Genomic DNA, 23,967 nt, shown 5'->3' with positions numbered 1-23,967 from the left:
CCCAGGGTTTATTAATAAACTTTAATGCTGGTCTCAGGCAATTCGCCTTCCATACAATTAATTTCTAGAACTTCATTGCAGGTCTTTAGACTCATCTTTGAAATTTTATATTGTTGAATTAAATGCATTCAATTCAACCACTATTTTTGGAGCACCCAGGTGACAATGGTTTTGAAAATGTAATGGTTTTACAAAAGACAGAGCCTCTCTCCATTCAGTTTCAACAAGGTAAGTATCACTTGAATGTCTTTCCTATATTATAATTCTACATGTAATTTAGTTTCAAAAAGATAATGAAAGGACTAAAAATTTTCCATTTGTTTGTATAAGCAGGGAGGTATTTATTTTATTTTAATACACATGTAACTGAGTAACTCATTATCTACAACTCTGGCCCTCTGCAAACACCTAGGTTGACACAGAAAACCCTCTAAAAACTAATAAAATTTGGGCGGAGCCAAGATGGTGGCGTGAGTAGACCAGTGGAAATCTCCTGCCAAAAACACATAGATCTATGAAAATATAACAAAGAAAACTCTTCCTAAAATAGAGACCAGAGGACACAGGACAACATCCAGACCACATCCACACATGCAAGAACCCAGCGCCTTGCGAAGGGGGTAAGATACAAGCCCCAGCCCGGCAGGACCCGAGCGCCCCTTCCCCCGGCTCCTGGCGGGTGGAAAGAAACCGGAGCGGTTTTTTTTTTTGGCGAGTGCTTTTTGGAAGCCTTAAAGGGACAGGGACCCCGGTGCTAGGGAGGTAGGGCAGCAGGACCGGTGAGCGGGTGCCTGGGACCGGCGCCTGAGGACAAAGAATATCGCGTGTTTTTCCCCCTTTTTTTTGGCGAGTGCTTTTTGGAAGCCTTAAAGGGACGGGGACCCGGATGCCAGGGAGGCAGGGTGGCAGGACCGGTGGGTGGGTGCCTGAGACCAGCGCCTGAGGACAGAGAAAATCGCGTGTTTTTCCCCTTTTTATTTTCTTTTTGGCGAGTGCTTTTTGGAAGCCTTAAAGGGACAGGGACCCCAATACCAGCGAAACAGGGCAGCAAGACTGGTGAGCGGGTGCCTGAGACCGGCGCCTGGGGACAAAGAAAATCGCGTGTTTTTCCCAATACTAGGGAGGCAGGGCGGCGGGACCGGTGGGCAGGGGCCTGTAGCCGGCGCCTGAGGACAAAGAAAATAGCGCGTTTTTCCCTTTTGTTTTTTTTGGCGAGTGCTTTTTGGAAGACTTGGAGGGATGGGGACCCCAATACCACGGAGGCAGGGCAGCAAGACCGGTGGGCGGGTGCCTGGGACCGGCACCTGAGGACAAAGAAAATCGCGCGTTTCTCCCTTTTTTTTTCTTTTTGGCGAGTGCTTTTTGAAGGCCTTAGGGGACAGGTACTCCAGTGCCAGGGAGGCAGGGCAGCAGGGCCGGTGAGCGGGTGCCTGGGACCGGCGCCTGGGGACAGAGAGGGTCACACGTTTTTCCCTTTTTTTTTTTTGGCAAGTGTTTTTTGGAGGCCTTGGAGGGATGGGGACCCCAGTGCTAGGGAGGCAAGGCGGCAGGACCAGTGGGCGGGTGCCTGGGACCGGCGCCTGAGAACAAACAATATTGCGCATTTTCCCTGTTTTTTTTTTTTTTTTTTTTTTGGCGGGTGCTTTTCAGAAGCCTTGAAGGGACAGGGACCCCGGTGCTAGGGAGGCAGGGCAGCAGTATCGGTGAGCGAGTGCCCTTTCCTCTTTCATTGTTGCTGTTGTTGTTTTGGTTTGGAGAGTGCTTTTTGGAAGTCTTAAAGGGGCAGGACAGGACACTTAGACCAGAGGAAGGGAATCTGGGGATCTCTGGGCACTCTAACCCCTGGATAACAGGGAGCACAGAGGCCCCTCACAGAGATAAATAGCCTCCCAGACGCTCCCCCTCCAAAGGGCTCCACCATTTTGGAGAAGCAGCCCCAGCCAGGCCACGCCCACAGCTACAGCGAAGATAAACTCCATACCAAATTGGCAGGTAGCAGAAGCGACTAGAGGTCGCTATTCTCCCAGGAGAGGAAGGCCACAAACCAACAAGAAGGAAAGCTCTTCCAGCTGTCTCTCATACCAGCTCTGCAAACTATCTCTATCACCATGAAAAGGCAAAACTACAGGCAGACAAAGGTCACAGAGACAACATCTGAGAAGGAGACAGACCTAACCAATCCTCCTGAAAAATAATTCAAAATAAAAATCATGAACATGCTGACAGAGATGCAGAGAAAAATGCAAGAGCAATGGGATGAGATGCAGAGAAAAATGCAAGAGCAATGGGATGAAGTCCAGAGGGAGATCACAGATGTCAGGAAGGAGATCACAGAAGTGAAACAAACCCTGGAAGGATTTATAAACAGAATGGATAAGATGCAAGAGTCCATTGAAGGAACAGAAACCAGAGAACAGGAACGTATAGAAGCTGACATAGAGAGAGATAAAAGGATCTCCAGGAACGAAACAATACTAAGAGAAGTATGTGACCAAGCCAGAAGGAATAATATTCATATTATAGGGGTACCAGAAGAAGAAGAAAGAGGAAAAGGGATAGAAAGTCTCTTTGAAGAAATAATTGCTGAAAACTTCCCCAAACTGGGGGAGGAAATAATCGAACAGACTACGGAATTACACAGAACCCCCAACAGAAAGGATCCAAGGAGGACAACACCAAGACACATAATAATTAAAATGGCAAGGATCAAGGACAAGGAAAGAGTTTTAAAGGCAGCTAGAGAGAAAAACCTATAAAGGAAAACCCATCAGGCTAACATCAGACTTCTTGACAGAAACCCTACAGGCCAGAAGAGAATGGCATGATATATTTAATGCAATGAAACAGAAGGGCCTTGAACCAAGGATACTGTATCCAGCACGACTATCATTTAAATATGATGGCAGGATTAAACAATTCCCAGACAAGCAAAAGCTGAGGGAATTTGCTTCCCACAAACCACCTCTACAGGGTATCCTACAGGGACTGCTCTAGATGGGAGCACCCCTAAAAAGAGCACAGAACAAAACACACAACATATGAAGAATGGAGGAGGAGGAATAAGAAGGGAGAGAAGAAAAGAATCTCCAGACAGTGTATATAACAGCTCAATAGCAAGCTAAGTTAGGCAGTAAGATACTAAAGAAGCTAACCTTGAACCTTTGATAACCATGAACCTAAAGCCTGCAATGGCAATAAGTACATATCTCTCAATAGTCACCCTAAATGTAAATGGACTTAATGCACCAATCAAAAGACACAGAGTAATAGAATGGATAAAAAAGCAAGACCCATCTATATGCTGCTTACAAGAAACTCACCTTAAACCCAAAGACAAGCACAGACTAAAAGTCAAGGGATGGAAAAACATATTTCAGGCAAACAACAGTGAGAAGAAAGCAGGGGTTGCAGTACTAATATGAGACAAAATAGACTTCAAAACAAAGAAAGTAACAAGAGATAAAGAAGGACACTGCATAATGATAAAGGGCTCAGTCCAACAAGAGGATATGACCATTCTAAATATATATGCACCCAATACAGGAGCACCAGCATATGTGAAACAAATACTAACAGAATTAAAGGACAAAATAGAATTCAATGCATTCATTTGGGGAGACTTCAACACACCACTCACTCCAAAGGACAGATCCACCAGACAGAAAATAAGTAAGGACACAGAGGCACTGAACAACACACTAGAACAGATGGACCTAACAGACATCTATAGAACTCTACATCCAAAAGCAATAGGATATACATTCTTCTCAAGTGCACATGGAACATCCTCCAGAATAGACCATATACTAGCTCACAAAAAGAGCCTCAGTAAATTCCAAAATATTGAAATTCTACCAACCAATTTTTCAGACCACAAAGGTATAAAAGTAGAAATAAATTCTACAAAGAAAACAAAAAGGCTCACAAACACATGGAGGCTTAACAACATGCTACTAAATAATCAATGGATCAATGAACAAATCAAAATAGAGATCAAGGAATATATAGGAACAAATCACAACAACAACACAAAGCCCCAACTTCTGTGGGACGCAGTGAAAGCAGTCTTAAGAGGAAAGTATATAGCAATCCAGGCACACTTGAAGAAGGAAGAACAATCCCAAATGAATAGTCTAGCATCACAATTATCGAAACTGGAAAAAGAAGAACAAATGAGGCCTAAAGTCAGCAGAAGGAGGGACATAATAAAGGTCAAAGAAGAAATAAACAAAATGGAGAAGAATAAAACAATAGCAAAAATCAACGAAACCAAAAGCGGGTTCTTTGAGAAAATAAACAAAATAGATAAGCCTCTAGCCAAACTTATTAAGAGAAAAAGAGAATCAACACAAATCAACATAATCAGAAATGAGAATGGAAAAATCACGAAAGACTCCACAGAAATACAAAGAATTATTAAAGACTACTATGAAAACCTATATGCCAACAAGCTGGAAAACCTAGAAGAAATGGACAACTTCCTAGAAAAATACAACCTCCCAAGACTGACCAAGGAAGAAACACAAAAGTTAAACAAACCAATTACGAGCAAAGAAATTGAAACGGTAATCAAAAAACTACCCAAGAACAAAACCCTGGGGCCGGAAGGATTTACCTGGGAATTTTATCAGACACACAGAGAAGACATAATACCCATTCTCCTTAAAGTGTTCCAAAAAATAGAAGAAGAGGGAATACTCCCAAACTCATTCTATGAAGCCAACATTAGCCTAATACCAAAACCAGGCAAAGACCCCACCAAAAAAGAAAATTACAGACCAATATCCCTGATGAATGTAGATGGAAAAATACACAATAAAATATTAGCAAACAGAATTCAACAGTATATCAAAAGGATCATACACCATGACCAAGTGAGATTCATCCCAGGGATGCAAGGATGGTACAACATTTGAAAATCCATCAACATCATCCACCACATCAACAAAAAGAAAGACAAAAACCACATGATCATCTCCATAGATGCTGAAAAAGCATTTGACAAAATTCAACATCCATTGATGATAAAAAACTCTCAGCAAAATGGGAATAGAGGGCAAATACCTCAACATAATAAAGGCCATATATGATAAACCCACAGCCAGCATTATACTGAACAGCGAGAAGCTGAAAGCATTTCCTCTGAGATCAGGAACAAGACAGGGATGCCCACTCTCCCCACTGTTATTTAACATAGTACTGGAGGTCCTAGCCATGGCAATCAGACAAAATAAAGAAATACAAGGAATCCAGATTGGTAAAGAAGAAGTTAAACTGTCACTATTTGCAGATGATATGATACTGTACTAAAAAACCCTAAAGACTCCACTCCAAAACTACTAGAACTGATATTAGAATACAGCAAAGTTGCAGGATACAAAATTAACACACAGAAATCTGTAGCTTTCCTATACACTAACAATGAACCAATAGAAAGAGAAATCAGGAAAACAATTCCATTCACCATTGCATCAAAAAGAATAAAATACCTAGGAATAAACCTAACCAAAGAAGTGAAAGACTTATACTCTGAAAACTACAAGTCACTCTTAAGAGAAATTAAAGGGGACACTAATAAATGGAAACTCATCCCATGCTCGTGGCTAGGAAGAATTAATATCGTCAAAACGGCCATCCTGCCCAAAGCAATATACAGATTTGATGCAATCCCTCTCAAATTACCAGCAACATTCTTCAATGAATTGGAACAAATAATTCAAAAATTCATATGGAAACACCAAAGACCCCAAATAGCCAAAGCAATCCTAAAAAAGAAGAATAAAGTAGGGGGGATCTCCCTCCCCAACTTCAAGCTCTACTACAAAGCCACAGTAATCAAGACAATTTGGTACTGGCACAAGAGCAGAGCCACAGACCAGTGGAACAGATTAGAGACTCCAGAAATTAACCCAAACATATATGGTCAATTAATATTTGATAAAGGAGCCATGGACATACAATGGCAAAATGACAGTCTCTTCAACAGATGGTGCTGGCAAAACTGGACAGCTACATGTAGGAGAATGAAACTGGACCATTGTCTAACCCCATATACAAAGGTAAACTCAAAATGGATCAAAGACCTGAATGTAAGTCATGAAACCATTAAACTCTTGGAAAAAAACATAGGCAAAAACCTCTTAGACATAAACATGAGTGACCTCTTCTTGAACATATCTCCCCGGGCAAGGAAAACAACAGCAAAAATGAGCAAGTGGGACTACATTAAGCTGAAAAGCTTCTCTACAGCGAAAGACACCATCAATAGAACAAAAAGGAATCCTACATTATGGGAGAATATATTTGAAAATGACAGATCCGATAAAGGCTTGATGTCCAGAATATAAGAGCTACATGCCTCAACAAACAAAAAACAAATAACCCAATTAAAAAATGGGCAGAAGAACTGAACAGACAGTTCTCTAAAAAAGAAATACAGATGGCCAACAGACACATGAAAAGATGCTCCACATCGCTAATTATCAGAGAAATGCAAATTAAAACTACAATGAGGTATCACCTCACACCAGTAAGGACAGCTGCCATCCAAAGGACAAACAACAACAAATGTTGGCGAGGCTGTGGAGAATGGGGAACCCTCCTACACTGCTGGTGCGAATGTAAATTAGTTCAACCATTGTGGAAAGCAGTATGGAGGTTCATCAAAATGCTCAAAACAGACCTACCATTTGACCCAGGAATTCCACTCCTAGGAATTTACCCTAAAAACACAGCAATCAAGTTTGAGAAAGACAGATGCACCCCTATGTTTATCACAGCACTATTTACAATAGCCAAGAATTGGAAGCAACCTAAATGTCCATCGGTAGATGAATGGATAAAGAAGATGTGGTACATATACACAATGGAATACTACTCAGCCATAAGAAGTGGAAAAATCCAACCATTTGCAGCAACATGGATGGAGCTGGAGAGTATTATGCTCGGTGAAATAAGCCAAGCGGAGAAAGAGAAATACCAAATGATTTCACTCATCTGAGGAGTATAAGAACTAAGGAAAAACTGAAGGAACAAAACAGCAGCGTAATTACAGAACCCAAAAATAGACTAACAGGTACCAAAGGGAAAGGAACTGGGGAGGATGGGTGGGCAGGGAGGGATAAGGGGGGGGGGAGAAGAAGGGGGGTATTAAGATTAGCATGCATGGGGGGGAGGGAGAAAGGGGAGGGTGGGCTGCACAGCACAGAGAGGACAAGTAGGGATTCTACAACATTTTGCTAAGCTGATGGACAGTAACTGTAATGTGGTTTTTAGGGGGGACCTGATATAGGGGAGAGCATAGTAAACATAGTATTCTTCATGTAAGTGTAGATGAAAGATGAAAAGAAAGAAAGAAAGAAAGAAAGAGAGAGAGAGAGAAAGAAAGAAAGAAAGAAGAAAGAGAAAAAGAAAAGAAAGAAAGAAAGAAAGAAAGAAAGAGAGAGAGAGAGAGAGAGAGAGAAAGAAAGAAAGAAAGAAAGAGAGAGAGAGAGAGAGAGAGAAGGGGGATTACTCCTTGATAGGATAAAACTATTGGTAAATCAAAGATCAACGCATGCTTTAAATATCCTTAATGTTGATCACTTAAAGGGTGTCAGGTGATCAGCTATGGAGGTACTCTTTTCTGATAATATTCCTTTCTCTTAATTAAAAAAAAAAAAAAAAAAAAAGCAGTTCCTGTGTGCTGACCTCCAATGAGTTCTACACAGTGGTATAGAGGGCATGTCAAAGTGTGGGCAAAGGGTCTGTTTGTTTCTATGCAGAAGATCAAGGCCTAGCTTGGCTACCCAGAAAATGAACTAAGATACGATATGAGGAGAAGCTTCTGGCATCAGCACTCTCTGGAGGACTTGTGCCGGGGGATGATCATCAAAAAACCTCCACAGGGATCTGGGCGATGCTGCAGTTGTGGCTGCGTCCACCCCACCGTTTCCTGGACTTGCCATTGGAATGAGGAGGGAGATGTCTAGGCTGGCATGTGCATACAGTGAGACAACGAAATTGACCGGATCTGTACTGTTGGAACTCAACCAGGAGTTGGGAGGGGTGCAAGTTGTAGCACTCCAAAATCTTATGACTATAGACTATCTACGGTTAAAAGAACATATGGGATGTGAACAGATCCCAGAAATGGGTTGCTTTAATTTGTCTGATTTCTCTCAGACTGTTCAAGTACAGTTGGACAATATCCATCATATCATAGACAAATTTTCACAAATGCCTAGGGTGCCTAAATGGTTTTCTTGGCTTCACTGGAGATGGATGGTAATTATAGATTTGCTTTGTTAATGTCACCGTATTCCTATTATGTTAATATGTGAGTGCAAGTTAGTTAGTAGTTTAAAACCTATACATGCTTAAGGTACTCTACAAGAAGATATGTCAAAGAAATAATCAATCCTCCCATGTTTTCTTCCATCTTCTACCTCCATAGCTTTTCTTCTTCCTTCCTAATTACAACCCTTAAATAGAATTTGTGCCTCATATCGAATTTACCGAGTATCATAATTCCTCCAGGTGATAAAGATACCTCGAGACAAGTGCTGGGCATAGAAGCCACAGGGCATAAATCTGCAAAGAAGTAAAAAGCTAACCTTTTCAAACAATATGGCTTCTCTCTCACTTACCAACTTTACATTTCCCTGTATGGCCCCGGAAGATGACTGGTTAGCCAGAGACGGGTAAGATTCCTCAAGGGAGGAACAACCTAAGACAGGCACAGTCGCAGGGGGGCCATCAGGTGAGATATTGGGGATCAACAGAGGTGAGGCTCAGAACCTCACCCCCCCTGTTTTGAGAGAAATCTTCTGCATCCGTGGATGTTTTGCTGCCCTTGTCTAGCTTGGATTAACACATAGTTTACAGGCACACACCTGATCATCTACATTTGCCGTCTTACAGCACTAAACTATGTTTTCTACCTTTATCTTGCATCTACCTACCACTTCAGCATTTTATTAAAAATAAAAATAATAATAATAATAAAGGGAGAAATGTGGGATCCAGATATAAATCAAGTATAAAAATCAAACGAATATTCATATTTGACCTGATTGTTTATAGTTCATAATGCGTGATCAAAACCGAAAGTTTCTGTGATGACTGCCCTTGTACTGTTCACCATGTAAGAATTTATTCACTATGTAAGAATTCGTTCACCATGTAAGAACTTGTTCGTTAGGCTTCAGAAGCTTGGAGACTGACGAGAATTAGGCTTGAGATGGATTAATGATTGTGCATTGAGCATTGACCCCCCCTATACAGAATTTTATTGTTGTTAACAACCATTTGATCAATAAATATGAGAGATGCCCTCTCAAAAAAAAAAAAGTTTAAAAGGTGATGGATGTGTTAATTAACTTGATCTTGGTAATCATTCCACAGTGCACATGCATATCAAATGATCCTGTTGTATACTTTGAACATATACAGTTTTGTCAATTATTCCTCAATAAAGCTGGGAAAATAATAAAGAAAAAAAAACTAATAAAATTTCTATGGGATTATGGGTGAAAACAGAAAGCATGTTACCTTTTGGTCCCATGTCCAGACCAGAGCAGGGCAAGCTGGTCAGAGGCCTGGACCTTCACGGAAGAATGGGGTACATCTACTTTGAGGTTGGGGGATCCCCTAGCTTCCTCACTCCACAAGGACACAAGCTACTGGGGAGGATCTGCTCATGGCACCTGGAAGCTGGCTGGGGGGCGTGGGGGATATCCCAAAGGAGTCCTTTAGGAGGCCCCCTGAAAGCAGAGTGGGCAGGGCACTAAAAGCAGCAGCACTTCATGCTTTATGGATACAGACCATTACATACTCTGAAGGCTTCTTTTTTCTAAGTCTCTTGATAACAATGCTGATAAAGCTTCTCTTTCAGTCACCCTTTATCACCTGACACTGTAATCATCTAGCTGAAAACGGTACCTCTCAGAGCTATCTTTATTTTCGTTTGAATAATCACTCACATTACCAGAAAATTCTTCAATGCTTTTGCATGTCTTCTTTTAAGTAACCGTCTGAAGAAAATAAAAAGTCAGATGAAAAGATTTGCGTGGCCTCCTCCTAATGCACAATCTGCTGTGCAGTCCCCTGTGGGCCTCACCACAAGCCCCTTAACTCCCAAGGCTCTGCAGCTGGAGGAAAGCGAGTCACAGTGACCTGAACCTGATTTGGGGAGCTCAGCTGGCGGAGCTGCAAAGACAAGGAAGAACTTCCTTCAGGGAAGGGTCCCTACAGATTTCCCAGCCCCACCATCTGCCTTCCAGCAAGGCAGGGTGTGAAACCAAAGATAGACTGTCAAAGAGTAGTGTTCCCAGGGAACAGATCTCCAGGATCTCCCAGGGGTCCTCCCACAGCCCTCCACTGGAGCGCTCTGGCCCTCACGGGTCCACCACCGGCCCTCCACAGCAGGAACCTCTACCGCGCCCCTGACCAGCTCCTCTTAGCTATTGTTCAGAAAGTTTGAAAACCACTGTATTAGACGGCAGCCACTCCTTCACATCCTGAGTGTCCAGCACGCTCTCTGGCATACAGGACATGCTCACCTACTTGCAAAATGGATCGCTGAAAACATGCTGATAGACAATGAAAACCCTGTGGGATGGGCCTCCATCTGGTCAGTACTGTGTCCTCCACAGCCCCTGGGGAAGCACCCCTGCAGGTAGTAACCTCTAACACTGACTGGGCTCTCCCTGAGCGCTTGGCCAATCTCACATGCACTGCTTCCTAATGCCAACCACAACCCTCCAAGATGGGACCCACGGTCTGCCCACTTCAGAGATGGGACCCTGAGGCGTACATAGGCCAGTCAAGGCTAAGGCCACACAGCTCAGAAGTGGTATCAAACTTTGAGGCAGCCCAGCTCGTCACAACATCAGTCCTGCTTACTCCAAGTGTACTGTAGGCTAATGCTGTCCCTGTGCCTCTGAGATACAAACATGAGTGAGAAGAGGACCCTATTCTTGAGGAACTTACAGCTTGGCAGGGAGGAGGAGAAAATAAGCACACACAAAAAATTAAGTGCTACACATGGTATCAGAGCAGGTTAAAGCAGTCAAGGGACATGAGGGAAATGATTGCCTGGGAGGCCCTACCAGCAAGGGTGGGCAAGTCACTCAGAAAGCAAAGGGGGATTATCGTACCACTACTTCCTAGAGTTGGAAAGATACACACATTTGACAAGCTGCCAGTGGAATGGGCAAAGACCCCCGAAATGTACCCACTACCTTCTTCCTAAGACAGAGATCTGGGTGATCCTGGGCCATCGCTGTGCGGCGATGGCTGGAGTCAGGCGTAGGAGGCTGGGTGGAGTGACTCCGGAGCCTTCTCCGGGGCACGGCCTCATTACAGAAATGCTGCAGCGGTGTCTAGGCAGCTCCCTGCCCGGCTCCATGCGGGAGGACCCTCAGGTAGGAGGACAAACTCAGGAATGGTGCGCATGCCTGTTATACACACAGCGCAGGCCCGAAAAGGGGGCGCCAAGTGACTGGCAAGGAAGCACCACATCTTAAAAAGCTTCACCAAGGAGATACAGGCTTTAGCTGGATATTGAAAAGAACCGACTTCCTGGGCTAAAAAAAAAGGGTGGGAGGCATCTCCGGCTGAGGAAATCGCTTAATCAAAGACACTGAGTTAAATGACAGGAAAATGTGTTGAGGGGAACTATAACTAACAGTACTTCAAGCAGCAGTGGTTGGGGGTCTAAATTCCAGCTGTACCACCTCTATACGCATGGCTTTAAGCAATTACTGCTCCTGTCCTGGGAGCCTGTGAGAGTGTGAAGAATGGGGGGTCTGAATAACAAAAAAGGATCTAGCAGCCATACTTCAGAGGCCCTAAGTCTCTCCTTTAGGTCAGTGGTCCTCAAAGGCATGCATGTAGTAAGACCAGGTGGAACAGGCTCTCACAAGGCAGGCCTCACATTCAGGAAGGACCCCAGATTTAGACTTTTGACATTTTCCACACATGAGGTCATATGTACAGTTACTAGAGATACAATGACAGGGCTGAAAGAGACGTGCACATCATTCAACTAAACACCTGTCACATTTCAGGGCCATGCCACCTAAAGTGCACTTGGAACTTTATTTTCCCAAATCTCATGCACAGTTACACTGCATTATATTTTGGAGGTTACATGTTAAGTGGCTATATGAAAACACAAAATACATCACACTGTATGACCTTTTAAAAATATGGAGAATCTTAAAAAATGTGGCAGGTAGCAATCTACCTCTGAGGTGGGAGGGAAGGGGACAGGAAGGAGCCTTGTCCAAATGCAAGTTCCCTGGCCCTCATTCAGTAGGTCTGGGTAGACATGGAGAACATATATTTTTAATAATAATCCCAAATGATTTTTTATACAAATGGTCTCACAGCCATTTAAAAAACACTGCAATAGGCAGCATGGAAGCTGCAAGAGTTTTAAGCAAGGAAATAACTGCTTAGTATTACATTTCTCCAAGTTGCCAATGGATCTGACTATTAATTTTGCAGGCAGGAGCCTGGTTACAATGGTTGTAAGAGTGAACAGGCATTAGGCAAAAAGAAAGAGTAAGAATGAAGAGCAATACTATTCCTTCAAAATGCATGACTAAAAAGAAAAAGACAGAATGAGATGTGCATAAAGGGGCCTGACAAAAGGCTTTTATATGTGAACACACATAAAATTCTCAGGTAGCGGAATGAATGGCACTGTAAAATGCCTACTAGTAATCATGATGATCTGGAGGGTATTTAAAAGCCTTCCGGATCCACCCTCCACTGTACCCTGTGCCCTCTGAAGGGGACCCAGAAGGAGGTGGAGGATGGGAAGGAGGGACTGGCACTCATCCTCATCCTGAGCCCCTGCAATCCCCCTGGGATTCTGCTCCTTCCTGCCCCTTGCCCCTCCAGACCTAGTGAGCTAGTAATCCTTGCAGATTCTCCTAAACCTGCCACTATCTTAGTAAATAGTTCTTAAAGTCTCCTTGGTTACCTTGTTCAATCTGTCTCCTACCAGAACCCTGATAGATACATATAACAGTAAGCAGAATATAAATGCCAGAATAGTGCAAAATCCAAAATGCTTTTGTGGTCCAAATAAGAAATCAGTCACGTCAGGTGGGATTCACAAGAAAATTTACTTGCAAGGTGCACTGGAAGCAGGCTTGGAAGCATGTCAGGGTTTTGATAAGCAAAGGAAGAAGGGCTGTGTCAGTAGCACCTGCTCAAATCCTCCTGAGCCCTGACTGCATCTCTTCACCCGTTAGCTGGTTTCCCCCCTCCACACCCTACCTATTTACCAAAGCATAACTCCAAGCTTCACCTGTGGCATTCACAAAACCATTACATGATCACTCTTCTGGGGGCCATGTTTATGGCTTGTCTTACTTTGAAGAAATCTTGCCAAATTCTATGATTATAGAATCCAACCTGTTACACAGACTTCAGGCAAAAGTTCTGTGTGAGCTGTTTTCATTATTTCCCTGGAAAGTCAATCCTGATGGACCACAATAAACAGAGACAAGGGTTATTTGTACCTATCGAGGCGGTGACAACACAGGAAGCTTTTTTTAAAAGCAAGGGGACAAAGAACTCTTGAAACAGTAAAGAAGCAGAAAAACCACATGTGACTCCAAATTCAAAACTAGATTTAATCCTAGTTTAATCACTGTGTGGGCAAACCACTGAACCTCAGCCTCTGATTTCCCTCCCTAAAAAGGAAGTCCTGAAGATTAAAAATGGGATATACGTGAACAGATAGTAACTTCTCACATATTAAACTCCAAATATTTCATAAATACAATAAAAATATAAACTCCAAATATTTCATAATTTGTAAAGGGTAAAAAGGACTGTGTGTGGAACATATACTGGGAGCCAGGCACTTTACATAGATGATCTGTTTTAATCTTCACAACAATCTACAAGTAATACTATTTATTATCTTTATTTTGCAGATGAGAAAACTGGGCTGAAAGAAAAATACAGTAATTTGCCAAAGAGCACAAGACCAGCAGAGCCTGGTTTCAAACCCAACAGTGCCATTTCTGAGACACCATCGCACTCCTCCTTTATGGATAAAGGGCGACAGAAGACAGGACACCACCATTAACTGCCATTTTCAGGGTATGTGGTACTTAGCTTAGCTGCTTCTGATTAAAGAGACGCAGTGTCAACTCTTACTGTTGAAAACATCCACAAAATTTATTAGCCCATTTTCCTCCCTTAAGTTGGTATTTATATTCCCTCCAACTCAGTCAAAAAAGAATTTGGGGCAGCTTCTTCAGTTAGTGAAACAACCAAAGAATCACGGAATTTTAAAACTAAGCACAACACACATTTTACACAGGAGAAAACTCATTTATGTAAAGTGACATATCTAAAATTAGTCAAGTGACAGGGTCTAAAATACAGATGCAAGCTTTTTTGTCCCATATGCCTTCCTTATTAAAAGGAATCTTCCATGGCAGATTGTCAGCATTTCAGGGTTCTCATGATAAAGACATGCTCCTTATGGGTGGAGAGGCAGGCAGGATAGACAAACAAGTTCAGTATTTATGTCCTAAAACGAGAGCATTCAAATGGCAACTTTAAAATAAAACAAATCCTTGATTTGCTTCTTTTGTTGCTATTCACCTCCATCTCCTAAAAGAGGAGTCATATTCTTAAGGTTCACTACTGGGAATGTCACTTATCTCTTCATTTACAATATAGGGTTCATCGTGGTACAGAAGTAAAGGAGAATTGAAGAAGTTAATGTTTTACACTATTCTTTTTCCTAATATATTACTTCAGTTCATTGGTTGTCTATATAGTACACAGGAGAAATATACAGAAAAGGTCAATCAACAAACCGACCAAAAAAACCCCACAATTTCATAAGCTTCCACACTCCTTTTCTCTTACATACACATGGTTTTCCCTATCCCAACTATTTCCACCAGCACTTCGGTGTTTGGCAAGTTCTGTCTCGCCATCCTCTCCTCCAAAAATACAATGGCAATCCAGATCTAAAAAAAACAACCCAGCTATCAAAATTATTTGCCTGGTATTAAGACTATGAATTGAAATTGATCTTTTATTCAAATGCTTAATACCATATATTATGTATAAAGTACATATATGTAAGATATATATATATATATAGTATATATAACTGAACTTCAGGCCTTGAATTTTATCTGACTTTGTAAGGTGCTGTGAAGATTCAGTTAAATAATATAATGCATGAGAGATATGTGTAAGCTGTAAGGTGTTGCCCAGGATAATTATCACTTGACTTTGCAGGATCAGTAACTCACAGCAGGCTGTCCTCCCTCCCTGACCCCACCTATCTTTATTTTTCCCTCCCTCCTCCAAAGCTTTCAAAATTCTTGAGTTTCCTCTTGCCCCTACCCTCACCCTAAAAGTTCAGCACATCATCTCTAAACAATGACCCTGTCCCCAAAAGAACTGTCTGATGAGGCCAGTCTCACCTGACAGCAGTCTGGCCCCTGTCTTTGGTACATACAGCTCTCCCTTATCCAAATCCTCCTCAGAAGCCCCCTTTATATGTCCCTTTAATGAGAACCACCACCCTAGAACAGATTCACCTGGAACACAAGGACTAGAAGGGGAAACATCAGACGTTAGGTATTTTCTGTCTTAAGGCATCATTCAACTTCACTAGGTAGATTTTATACTTTTATTTAAATTTAAGGCCCACTGAACAAACACTATGGTTATCCCAAGGTCACTCTGGAATTCTAAGGAAAGATTAAACAATACAGGAGTGTAAGGCAAAATCTTTTGCTCCTTTTCCTTGTCTGTTTTTATTGTAAAACATTTCCTCCTTTCTCTTCAACCTACCTTGCAATGTACCTTCTTATATTCCAAACAAGCCAATAATTTCTATCATTTCATAAAGTACACATGCTAGTAAAAAAACTAGTGAACTATTTTTCTGGTCCTAAGGTTCTTCTCCTGTGACATTAAACAACTGCTTTTAAAATTTCCTAAATTTTCAAAACATTGTCAATTAACACATACCAAATCAACATACTAACAAGTTATATTTTTATACTTTTCATCTCCTGATCTCCTTTTTCCTGTTAAATCACACTATCTGATTAAAAGCAATTTCTAGGCTTTCTCTCAGCTTGGACTCAATTATTTACATGGTACAAAAATTGTTTTCTATTTTGCTCAATTTTAAAATGATGGCTAAATATTTATTCATCCAATTTTATAATATGAGTTTTCAGTTATTCCAAGAGCTTTATCAGCAAAAAATCAATTATCTAGTGCTTCAAAGAAACAGCTTATTCTCACAATAAAAAGTTAAGGCTTGTGTGATATTAATCTAATATTCTTAAGACTACCTCAGAAAAAACAACTCAAAATGCAAATGGCTATAAAAATTCTGAGTAATCCCAAGAAGATGAAGTTTGTCCAAAGTACCAAATCAAGACTTGTAGATAATAAGGAAGAAGGTCAAAAATTTAAAGTCTGGTCACCTTCCCTAGATTCTCCTGCTTATTTCAGTACTGAAAAGAACTTGCTCTGGATGGCTGATATGTTTAAATGACTTTATTAACATGCAATCACTTTAAAGTGTTATAAGCATTGTATAGAAAATTAAAAGGTATTAGCGTAGTAAAGAAAGTATTTCATCATGGTAGGCAGAGAAAGAATATACCTGTTCCCTCAAATAAATAAAAAGCGATAGGCCTATCTCTCTTGCTCCTCAAGAGCAATAGAAATTTTAAGATACCTACCCTGCATTTGCTGATACCCTGGCAGTATCCTACTTAGCCTGGGGTGTAATACACCAAAAACTCACTGTACTTCAGTTTGAAAAAGTGAGCATCCTTCACAGGACTGAGAAAATGAAAAACCCTAAGTTCTGATCAGTTTATTAATAAACAGAGAAGACTGCTTTCTTACAGTACATGATTAAATTCACTAGCATGCTACACATTGTAGCTGTTGTTCAAGATTTGTGGGGATAGGTATTTTATTATGAACCAAAAGGTGACTGAAAAATAAGTAAAGAATTCAGATTTGAACAGAAAGAATATTTTTTATACTCGATGGACACACTTCAGTCTTTTTTTTTCTTAAACAGTAAAGCACAAAGCAGTCACTGTCATGTTAGGCACAGGAGACGTTTCCAATCCTGCTGCTATGAGACAGCGGTCTGGACACAGAGGAACCCTGTATTATAAATGAAATGCCCGATGACATCGAATGACAGCAACACTTTCAAGAGGACAGTGAACCAGGATCTCTTGTAAAGTGCAAACACTTGTAGATCAAATACACTTGAAAAACTCTTAAGTAAAATTTTCAGTTAATTACCTGTAGCTTGGGGCTAGAGCGATTATCTATCCCCAACCCCCATCAACAACTTCCCGAAATGTCACTCTTACAAAATACTTCCAAACTTTCTTTTCTGAATAAAAATGGTGCTGCTTTGCCCATCAAAATACCCTTTATTTTTCAAACAATTCTTAGGCCTTTCATACAAACTCAACTGGCCCCATTTAAATGCCCATATTCCCTGTACACTATCAAATGCTTTTCTGAGGGGTGGGAGAGAGGGGGTAGGGTGGCTTCTTCTATCAACAAGGTTGTAACTTTCTCAGCTAGAAATCCTGGCTTAACCTCGCTCTTACTTCTTCTGCCTAACCCCTGCCTTCCTCTCGGTAACTGAACCACACTTCAACGGAAACTATCCCAGGGTGCAGGTCGCTGACCCCTCGGCGGGGCTCCTCCACGCCACGCGCCGTACCCAGCTCTCTCCACTTGGGCGCATGCAGCCTGCTTCCCCGTGGGCATTCGCTGCCACGCGCGCAGGACACGGACACCCTGGCTACCCCGAAACACAGCGTGTCGATACTGTCTACACCCGTGCGCACAGGGACTGGAAGCGGCTTCGCAAGTCCGGTTCGCCGACCGCCCGATGCAAGACGACCCGGGTCGGGGCGCTGCTGTGGCTGGAGCAGGGCCGGGCATGCACGCGCGCACGTCGGTGCCCGGCGCCACCCTGGCGACACGGGCACAGGCCGGGATGGGGGCTGGGTGGGCACGCCGGGAAGGGCCAGCTGGCTCAAGGCGGCAGGCGGACAATGACCGGAGGATCGCCGCCTCCCTTCAGGGCTGGCCCCCGCTCCAGCCCGCGCCCGGGTCCTGGCGCCCGCGCGGATGGCACACGGCCGGGGAAGGGGCGGCGAGGGCGCGATGCCAGCAGGGCGCCTTGGGTACCTGGTCGATGGGTAGCTGCACGGCGTTGCTAAGGGGCTCCAGCAGGGTGGAGCCCGTGGTGCTGGTGGTGGCCATGGCCGGCCTGGCGCTCCGCCTGCCGCCCTCCGGCCACCGGCGCCGCTCGCCCGCGCGCTGTGCCCGGCGACGCCGAGGATGGGGATGCAGCCGGCGCGTCTTCCCCTGGGCCGCCCGCGGTCTGAGCGGCGCGGGGCGGAGCCGGGGAGGGGCCGGGGGCGGTGACCGGCTCGGCCCTCCTCCCGCGCCGCGCCCCCTCCCGCGCTCGCGCCCGCGCCCCTGCCGTTCGCGCCCCCGCTCCGCCCCCTGACTTCCAGCAGCTTCCAGGCGCCCCCTCCACACCTCGCGCGCCCTCGCGCCAGACAGCCCCACGGCCCAATCGCCGCGCGGCTCCCCGACGCCCGCAGCCAATCAGAGGGCGCCGGCCGCGCGCGCTCTGCCCCCATGCCAGGCCCGGCCGAGGGCCCTAGAGGCGGCGGGTTGCGGCTGGCAGGCGGCGCTGCGCGCGCCTCGATTGTGAAGGGAGTCGTCACCCTTCATCCTTTACTCCCCTTACCCGGGGGTCGGCGGCCAGCCCACCCCCTCTTAGGAACCCGAACAACAAAAGGGAGCAGGGTAGGCGCCAAAGGAGCGGAGTGAGGGGCGCCGTCGAGCCAGTGCAGGGGAAGTTGGGGACAGAGGCGGGGGCTGGGAGGCGGGGAACAAGCCAAAAAAGTGACCTAGATAAGTCCCTTTGTCTTCTACGGATCGCTGTGAAAAAGCCCAAACTGGAGGCCAATTTCAGATGCATGTGCCTCTTAAGTCACCCTCAAGCCCACCTGGACCTTTAGGGGTGAGGCTGGCCCAGCTCGGCACCGCGACTGCCCCCAACACCAAGGAGACAAATCTCGTACCAGCACCCTCGGCGTCACTCTAGCCCTTGGAGGCCAACCGCCAGCACCCACTTCAGAAGAAAACGCCGTTGCCAGCATCTCTTCAAGAATCGCCTTCTCCCCCAGACTCTCAATTAGGTGTAGTTTCCTCGTACCTTCAGTGTGCTTGGTGGTGTGGTGTTCATCTAGTCTCTTTGCCCAAACGTAAGAAAAGTAAGCCATTTGAGTTTCTTCAAAATGCAAATGTCAGCTTTTATTTATTAGACTTCAAAAGAGGAAGAATGCCGGAGGAGAACACCCGGCTCGTTCAAAATTCAACAACCTGACAGTTGAAATTTTTGGTAAAACTAATGGTTAATGATAGTTCAACCACCTGCATTAAATACTTGAAAGGCTGCTTTAAATGCCTTGAAGGTGGAACTCCATCTCCACGACAAACCACTTAAGATGGTACTAGAATCACAGGAAAATAACTTGCCTAAGAGGGCACAGCTAATAAACAGCAGAGAAAGGATTGGGATCCAAGTAATCTACCTTCAGAGATTACCTCTTAAACAGCAGATCCTATTCTTCCTCACATTTACACCCAGTCCAGAAATTTCCATCAGCTATCAGGTGTTCAGATATACTTGATTATTACTGTAGAGTCTTGGACGACGAGACAACACAGATGTGAAAACAGGAGCTTCAGCAAATCACTACTCTGGACCTCAGCTGTCACTCTGAAAGAAGGTAGTTGGAGTTATTGGGTTCAATCCTTTCCTGCCTAACATTCTTTGATTGTTTGGTTCCTATGATCCTGAAAACCAAACTGAATAAAAGGATAGAAGGCAGAATCAAAACGCCAGGACCTCCATTCTCCCTGGGGTGGTGTTCCAATGGGAGATGCGATCAATTAAAGACCAAACCTGTTCAGTGAGCCACTCATTGAAACATTATCCCAATAATTCAGAGCTTTCTATTAATATAATATTAAAAAAATGTTTCCTTTTCTCTGCTTTGGGAAAGTATAGAGAAAGCATACAGTGTCTGAACACACAAACTGAAGGAAAAACAAATACCATTTAAGAAACTTAAAAGGTGGGTGTGGGGAACATGGTGCAACCTAAAGTACATAACATAAAGATACAATCTCAGGTCTAGAACAAATAATGTCTACAAAAAGGAGTTTCCTTAGACTGAATTTTTATTTTAGTAGGACATGACAGAACATAGTTCTCTATTTGGGGTGTCTGCATGAAATTAACATTTGCAAAGGGGAGAATTTTAGCCATCTGGAAAATGTAGCTGTGTCAGAATTGTAAAGCTATAGGTATAATATAACATAGCATTAAAAATAGCTTAGATTTTGGAGTCAGACCCATTTTTGGCTGCCTCTGACTTTTATTAGCTGCCAAGATCTTGGGCAAGTTATTTAACCTTTCTAAGCTTCAATTTCTTTCTCATGTGTAAAAATGAGCATGGTAATAGCACCAACTCCATGGGTTATGAGGTTGTAAAAGCTAACCTAAATGAACTGCTCAGCACTGTGCTTGGTATATGGTAAAACTTAGGAAATGTTAATTACCATCTGAGAAATGAAATTCTGAAAATGGAAACTTTTTCTCATATTAAAAATACTACATCTTCATGTTTTTAATGAAGAAACTGAGGCCCATAGTAGCCTAAATTTGATGTAGGCTTTCTGACCAGTATCTGCTAATTAGACCAAAAGCTCTTAAACTGTGATGAAGGGAGAAATAATTGAGCTAATTATACATAATGCCTTACTGTCCTACCTCAAATAATATGCATCCTGTAACTGATTCTCATGTTCTTAATTCTTAAAAACAAACATTTATTGAGTGCTTTCTAATTTCACAAACTGGCAGGGAGGAGGAAAGATTCTATAAAGAATGAATGATGCTTAGAATCTAAAGAAGAAACAGCCATATACACAAAACCGGTACTGTAAGACCAGTACCAATAAGGTTCTTTTTTTAAAGTTAAAAATCAAACGAACACATCCAGGAGAAAGAAACTTGGCTGGAAGTCAAGACCTGAATTTTAGTCCTGACTTTTCCACCAAAGAGCTGTGAACTTGAGAAATCTGCTTAACTTTTCTGTGCCTTAAGTTGCTCGTCGTTAAATATAGATAATGATAACTGTTCTTCCTACCTCACAGGAGGATTGTGACTATGAGCATGAAATTAATAATAGGCTAAATTACTCTTAAAGATACTAGTAATATTGGTATTAGAAATGATAACTCTTAGGAAAAGGATTTCAATATAGCAACCACATTTTGACATTACTAACTTAGACCAAATTGTAAGAGTACTGAGTAGAGTTCACGTATAATAAAGTGTTTACCAGTATTCTCTTCCTGGCTTCATTGTCACCTCCTAAAATGGCTATGGTAATTAAGGATTGCTAGAATGAAAACTTCCTTTCCCAACTTATTTTTAACTTTGAACAAACCACTCAGAAGAAATGAATAATCTGCCAAACTGCTTTTGTTTCATAAAAATGGTATGTGTTATGAAATTGGAGTGATCAGGCAATTATCCTGCCTATTCTGTGCCCTTATATTTTAGAATAACTTTGATAATGATGGGCATTGGACCATATACATAATAAAAGTCCCAGTTAACTGGCTGGCATCTTTAAGTACTTACAAGCTAACCCTAAATTGAAACCAAGAAAATAAATTCATAAAATCATCCTTTAACATCTTAACATGCTTCAATTAGGACATAACAAAGTACACTGAACCACAAGTAACACACACAGGAAACAGGAGACTTGCACTGAACTCCTGGCTCACGTGTTTTCTGGTTCCACAGCTGATGAGACTTGCAGCAATGAACAAATCACTTATCTTCAGTTACATTGTCTCTACATTTGGTGATTAAAGAAACAAACAATTTCAAAGTTCCCATCATCCTCTAAAATTATATGATTCCCGAGAATTCCTAGAGCGTGTTTCCTGTTTCCCTGAGACTACATTCACTCTAGGTTTCTTTGACTAGAAAATGCAAGCAAAATTATTACTCATCAGTCTGAGAATTGCATTGTTTTCCAGTTGCTCCACTGGCTTCAGAACTACCTCTGATTTATTATATCTCTAATTAACCTTTCTTCTTAAAAATTCCTATTATTCTCAGTGACCTGTGATGATCTTTGTTTTACCTGTGCACTGTGGGGAAATATTTCATTTTTCTCAAAGATTTATTTGGCTTTTTCACCTTTATATGAGTCAAGTCTCAATTAAAAGAATACCTCCTTTATGCTTTATGTATTGTAAGTATGGCATCTAAAGCCTCTGATCCCCAAAACAAAGTACAAATTGTCAGGCTTCCACTTGTTTGCATAATGGCATTTGCATCCACATTATGAAACATCTTTAATGTAAGTCACAATATCCACCCCAGATTTCATTATAACCACCATCACCACTATGCACTCACTGCATCTGCTTGGGTATTGCACTGGGTAAAAAAAGTCTCATCTTCGAGTTTTGACTAATATTTCAGGTTATTTCTGTTTGTAATTAAGAGTCCCCTTCTTTAAATATGTTGACATATCACTGTTCTTCTCAATAGGATACTCTGACTGCTAGGGGCAATTACAGCCCCTCTTCATCTGCCAGCTCTGTAATGAAGAGAAAGCTTCAGTGATTCTCCAGCCCACCAAAGAGTTCTGTGTAGTCCCCCAGAAGCCCATCACTTTTTGCAAATTTCCCTCTGTGGGTAAATGTGTCAGAATAAAACATAATTTGCTTTAAGTACTTTGTGCTTAAACCCTTCCTCCATTACTGTCATTTCAGATGCTGAGTTTTGCTCCAGTTTACAATACCAGTGCTTGAGCTCTAAGCAATGAAGAACTCGGAGAGTCATCTTTACATATAAAGTCTGTGGTCACCATATCTAATCCAGTTTCCCTGCCGAAGGACTTGCTCTCCTGAACAGGTGACTCCTCTGGTTAAACATGAGGTACCTCTTAAGGAATATCCTTGTAATCAGATAATAGCCTGGTTTCAATTTCATCAAATTATCTTTTAATTTATTTTCATTTGAAAGCCAATAGTTATTCTCTCTTATTTGGATTTGTGTGCATAAATTATAATCTAGTCTTAAAATGCTATGTATTACAAGGCAGGTCTTATTAAAATCACAACACATTAAAACTAAGTGAAAACCCATAATGAAACAAATACCAAATGTTCCCAAGATACTTAAACCAAATGTATTATTAGATTCATAAATAATGGATTGCCACTTCCAAACTAAGGATGCAGATTAGGTGGAAGCCACAATATACCAATAGAAGCCCCTTACTTAGATTCTTCATTTTGAAATATAATCCCTTAGTTTGTTGAAGCATTATGTACCAGGGGTAAGATTACACAAAATACCAGGCTCTGGAACCAGATTACCTGAGTTTGAAGCCTACTTACTCCTTACTTGATTTGGGCAAGTTGTTTAACCTCCTTGGACGTCAATTTTCTCATTGTACAATGGGAATAGTAATCTGTGCTGTTCAAATAATTTAATGCACATCAAGCACTTAATGCTTGTCCCTTTCTAAGCTCTCAATAAGTATCAGCCATCATCACCTCCTCCAGCATCATCAGCCTCACCACTAACTATAGGTTGCAGGTCCATGGTATGTGGCCACACTGACCACATGTACCACATGCACTCTTACAAGCAGAAGTGTAGATTAACAACAAAAGTTTGGTACAGGTTATCCCTCCAGGTGAGAAAGGGGGGGGAAAAAAAGCTAAAATGTGAAGTATAAAGACAATATTAATTTGAATGGCCTACTTCACCTGAAAGCACTAACGGAGATTTGTATTTGCAGAAATAGGTAA

At 42.4% G+C, this 23,967-nt stretch overlaps 1 protein-coding gene and 1 long non-coding RNA gene across 8 annotated transcripts in view; one reads left to right on the top strand and one right to left on the bottom strand.

Annotated features, from left to right (window-relative positions):
* Positions 1 to 23,967, bottom strand: part of MBOAT2 (membrane bound glycerophospholipid O-acyltransferase 2) — a 167,300-nt gene that overhangs the window by 102,764 nt on the left and 40,569 nt on the right. For 3 of the 6 annotated variants that reach the window (XM_073216961.1, XM_037026531.2, XM_037026535.2), the window contains exon 1: positions 18,226 to 18,476. The exons of 1 other annotated variant lie outside the window; for it this stretch is intronic. Coding sequence is in view for 2 of the 5 variants with exons in the window: in XM_037026530.2 (XP_036882425.2) it covers positions 18,226 to 18,300 (75 nt within the window). In the remaining 3 variants the exon portion in view is untranslated. Of the gene's footprint in view, positions 1 to 18,225; positions 18,481 to 23,967 lie in introns of those variants that run through there. 2 more of the 6 variants (XM_037026530.2, XM_037026529.2) reach the window with 2 other exon arrangements.
* LOC140844481 (uncharacterized) overlaps positions 18,957 to 23,967 on the top strand; it is a 97,284-nt gene continuing 92,273 nt past the window's right edge. The window contains exons 1-2 of one of the 2 annotated variants that reach the window (XR_012122870.1): positions 18,957 to 19,325; positions 22,921 to 23,062. This is a non-coding gene — a long non-coding RNA (uncharacterized lncRNA). Of the gene's footprint in view, positions 19,845 to 22,920; positions 23,063 to 23,967 lie in introns of both variants that reach the window. The other variant, XR_012122869.1, reaches the window with a different exon arrangement.

Source organism: Manis javanica, chromosome 1, assembly GCF_040802235.1.
Source record: "Manis javanica isolate MJ-LG chromosome 1, MJ_LKY, whole genome shotgun sequence".
In the NCBI taxonomy this organism is placed as follows: Eukaryota; Metazoa; Chordata; class Mammalia; order Pholidota; family Manidae; genus Manis; species Manis javanica.
Note: the sequence above shows the minus strand (reverse complement) of the source record. Positions and strands in the feature narration are given on the sequence as shown.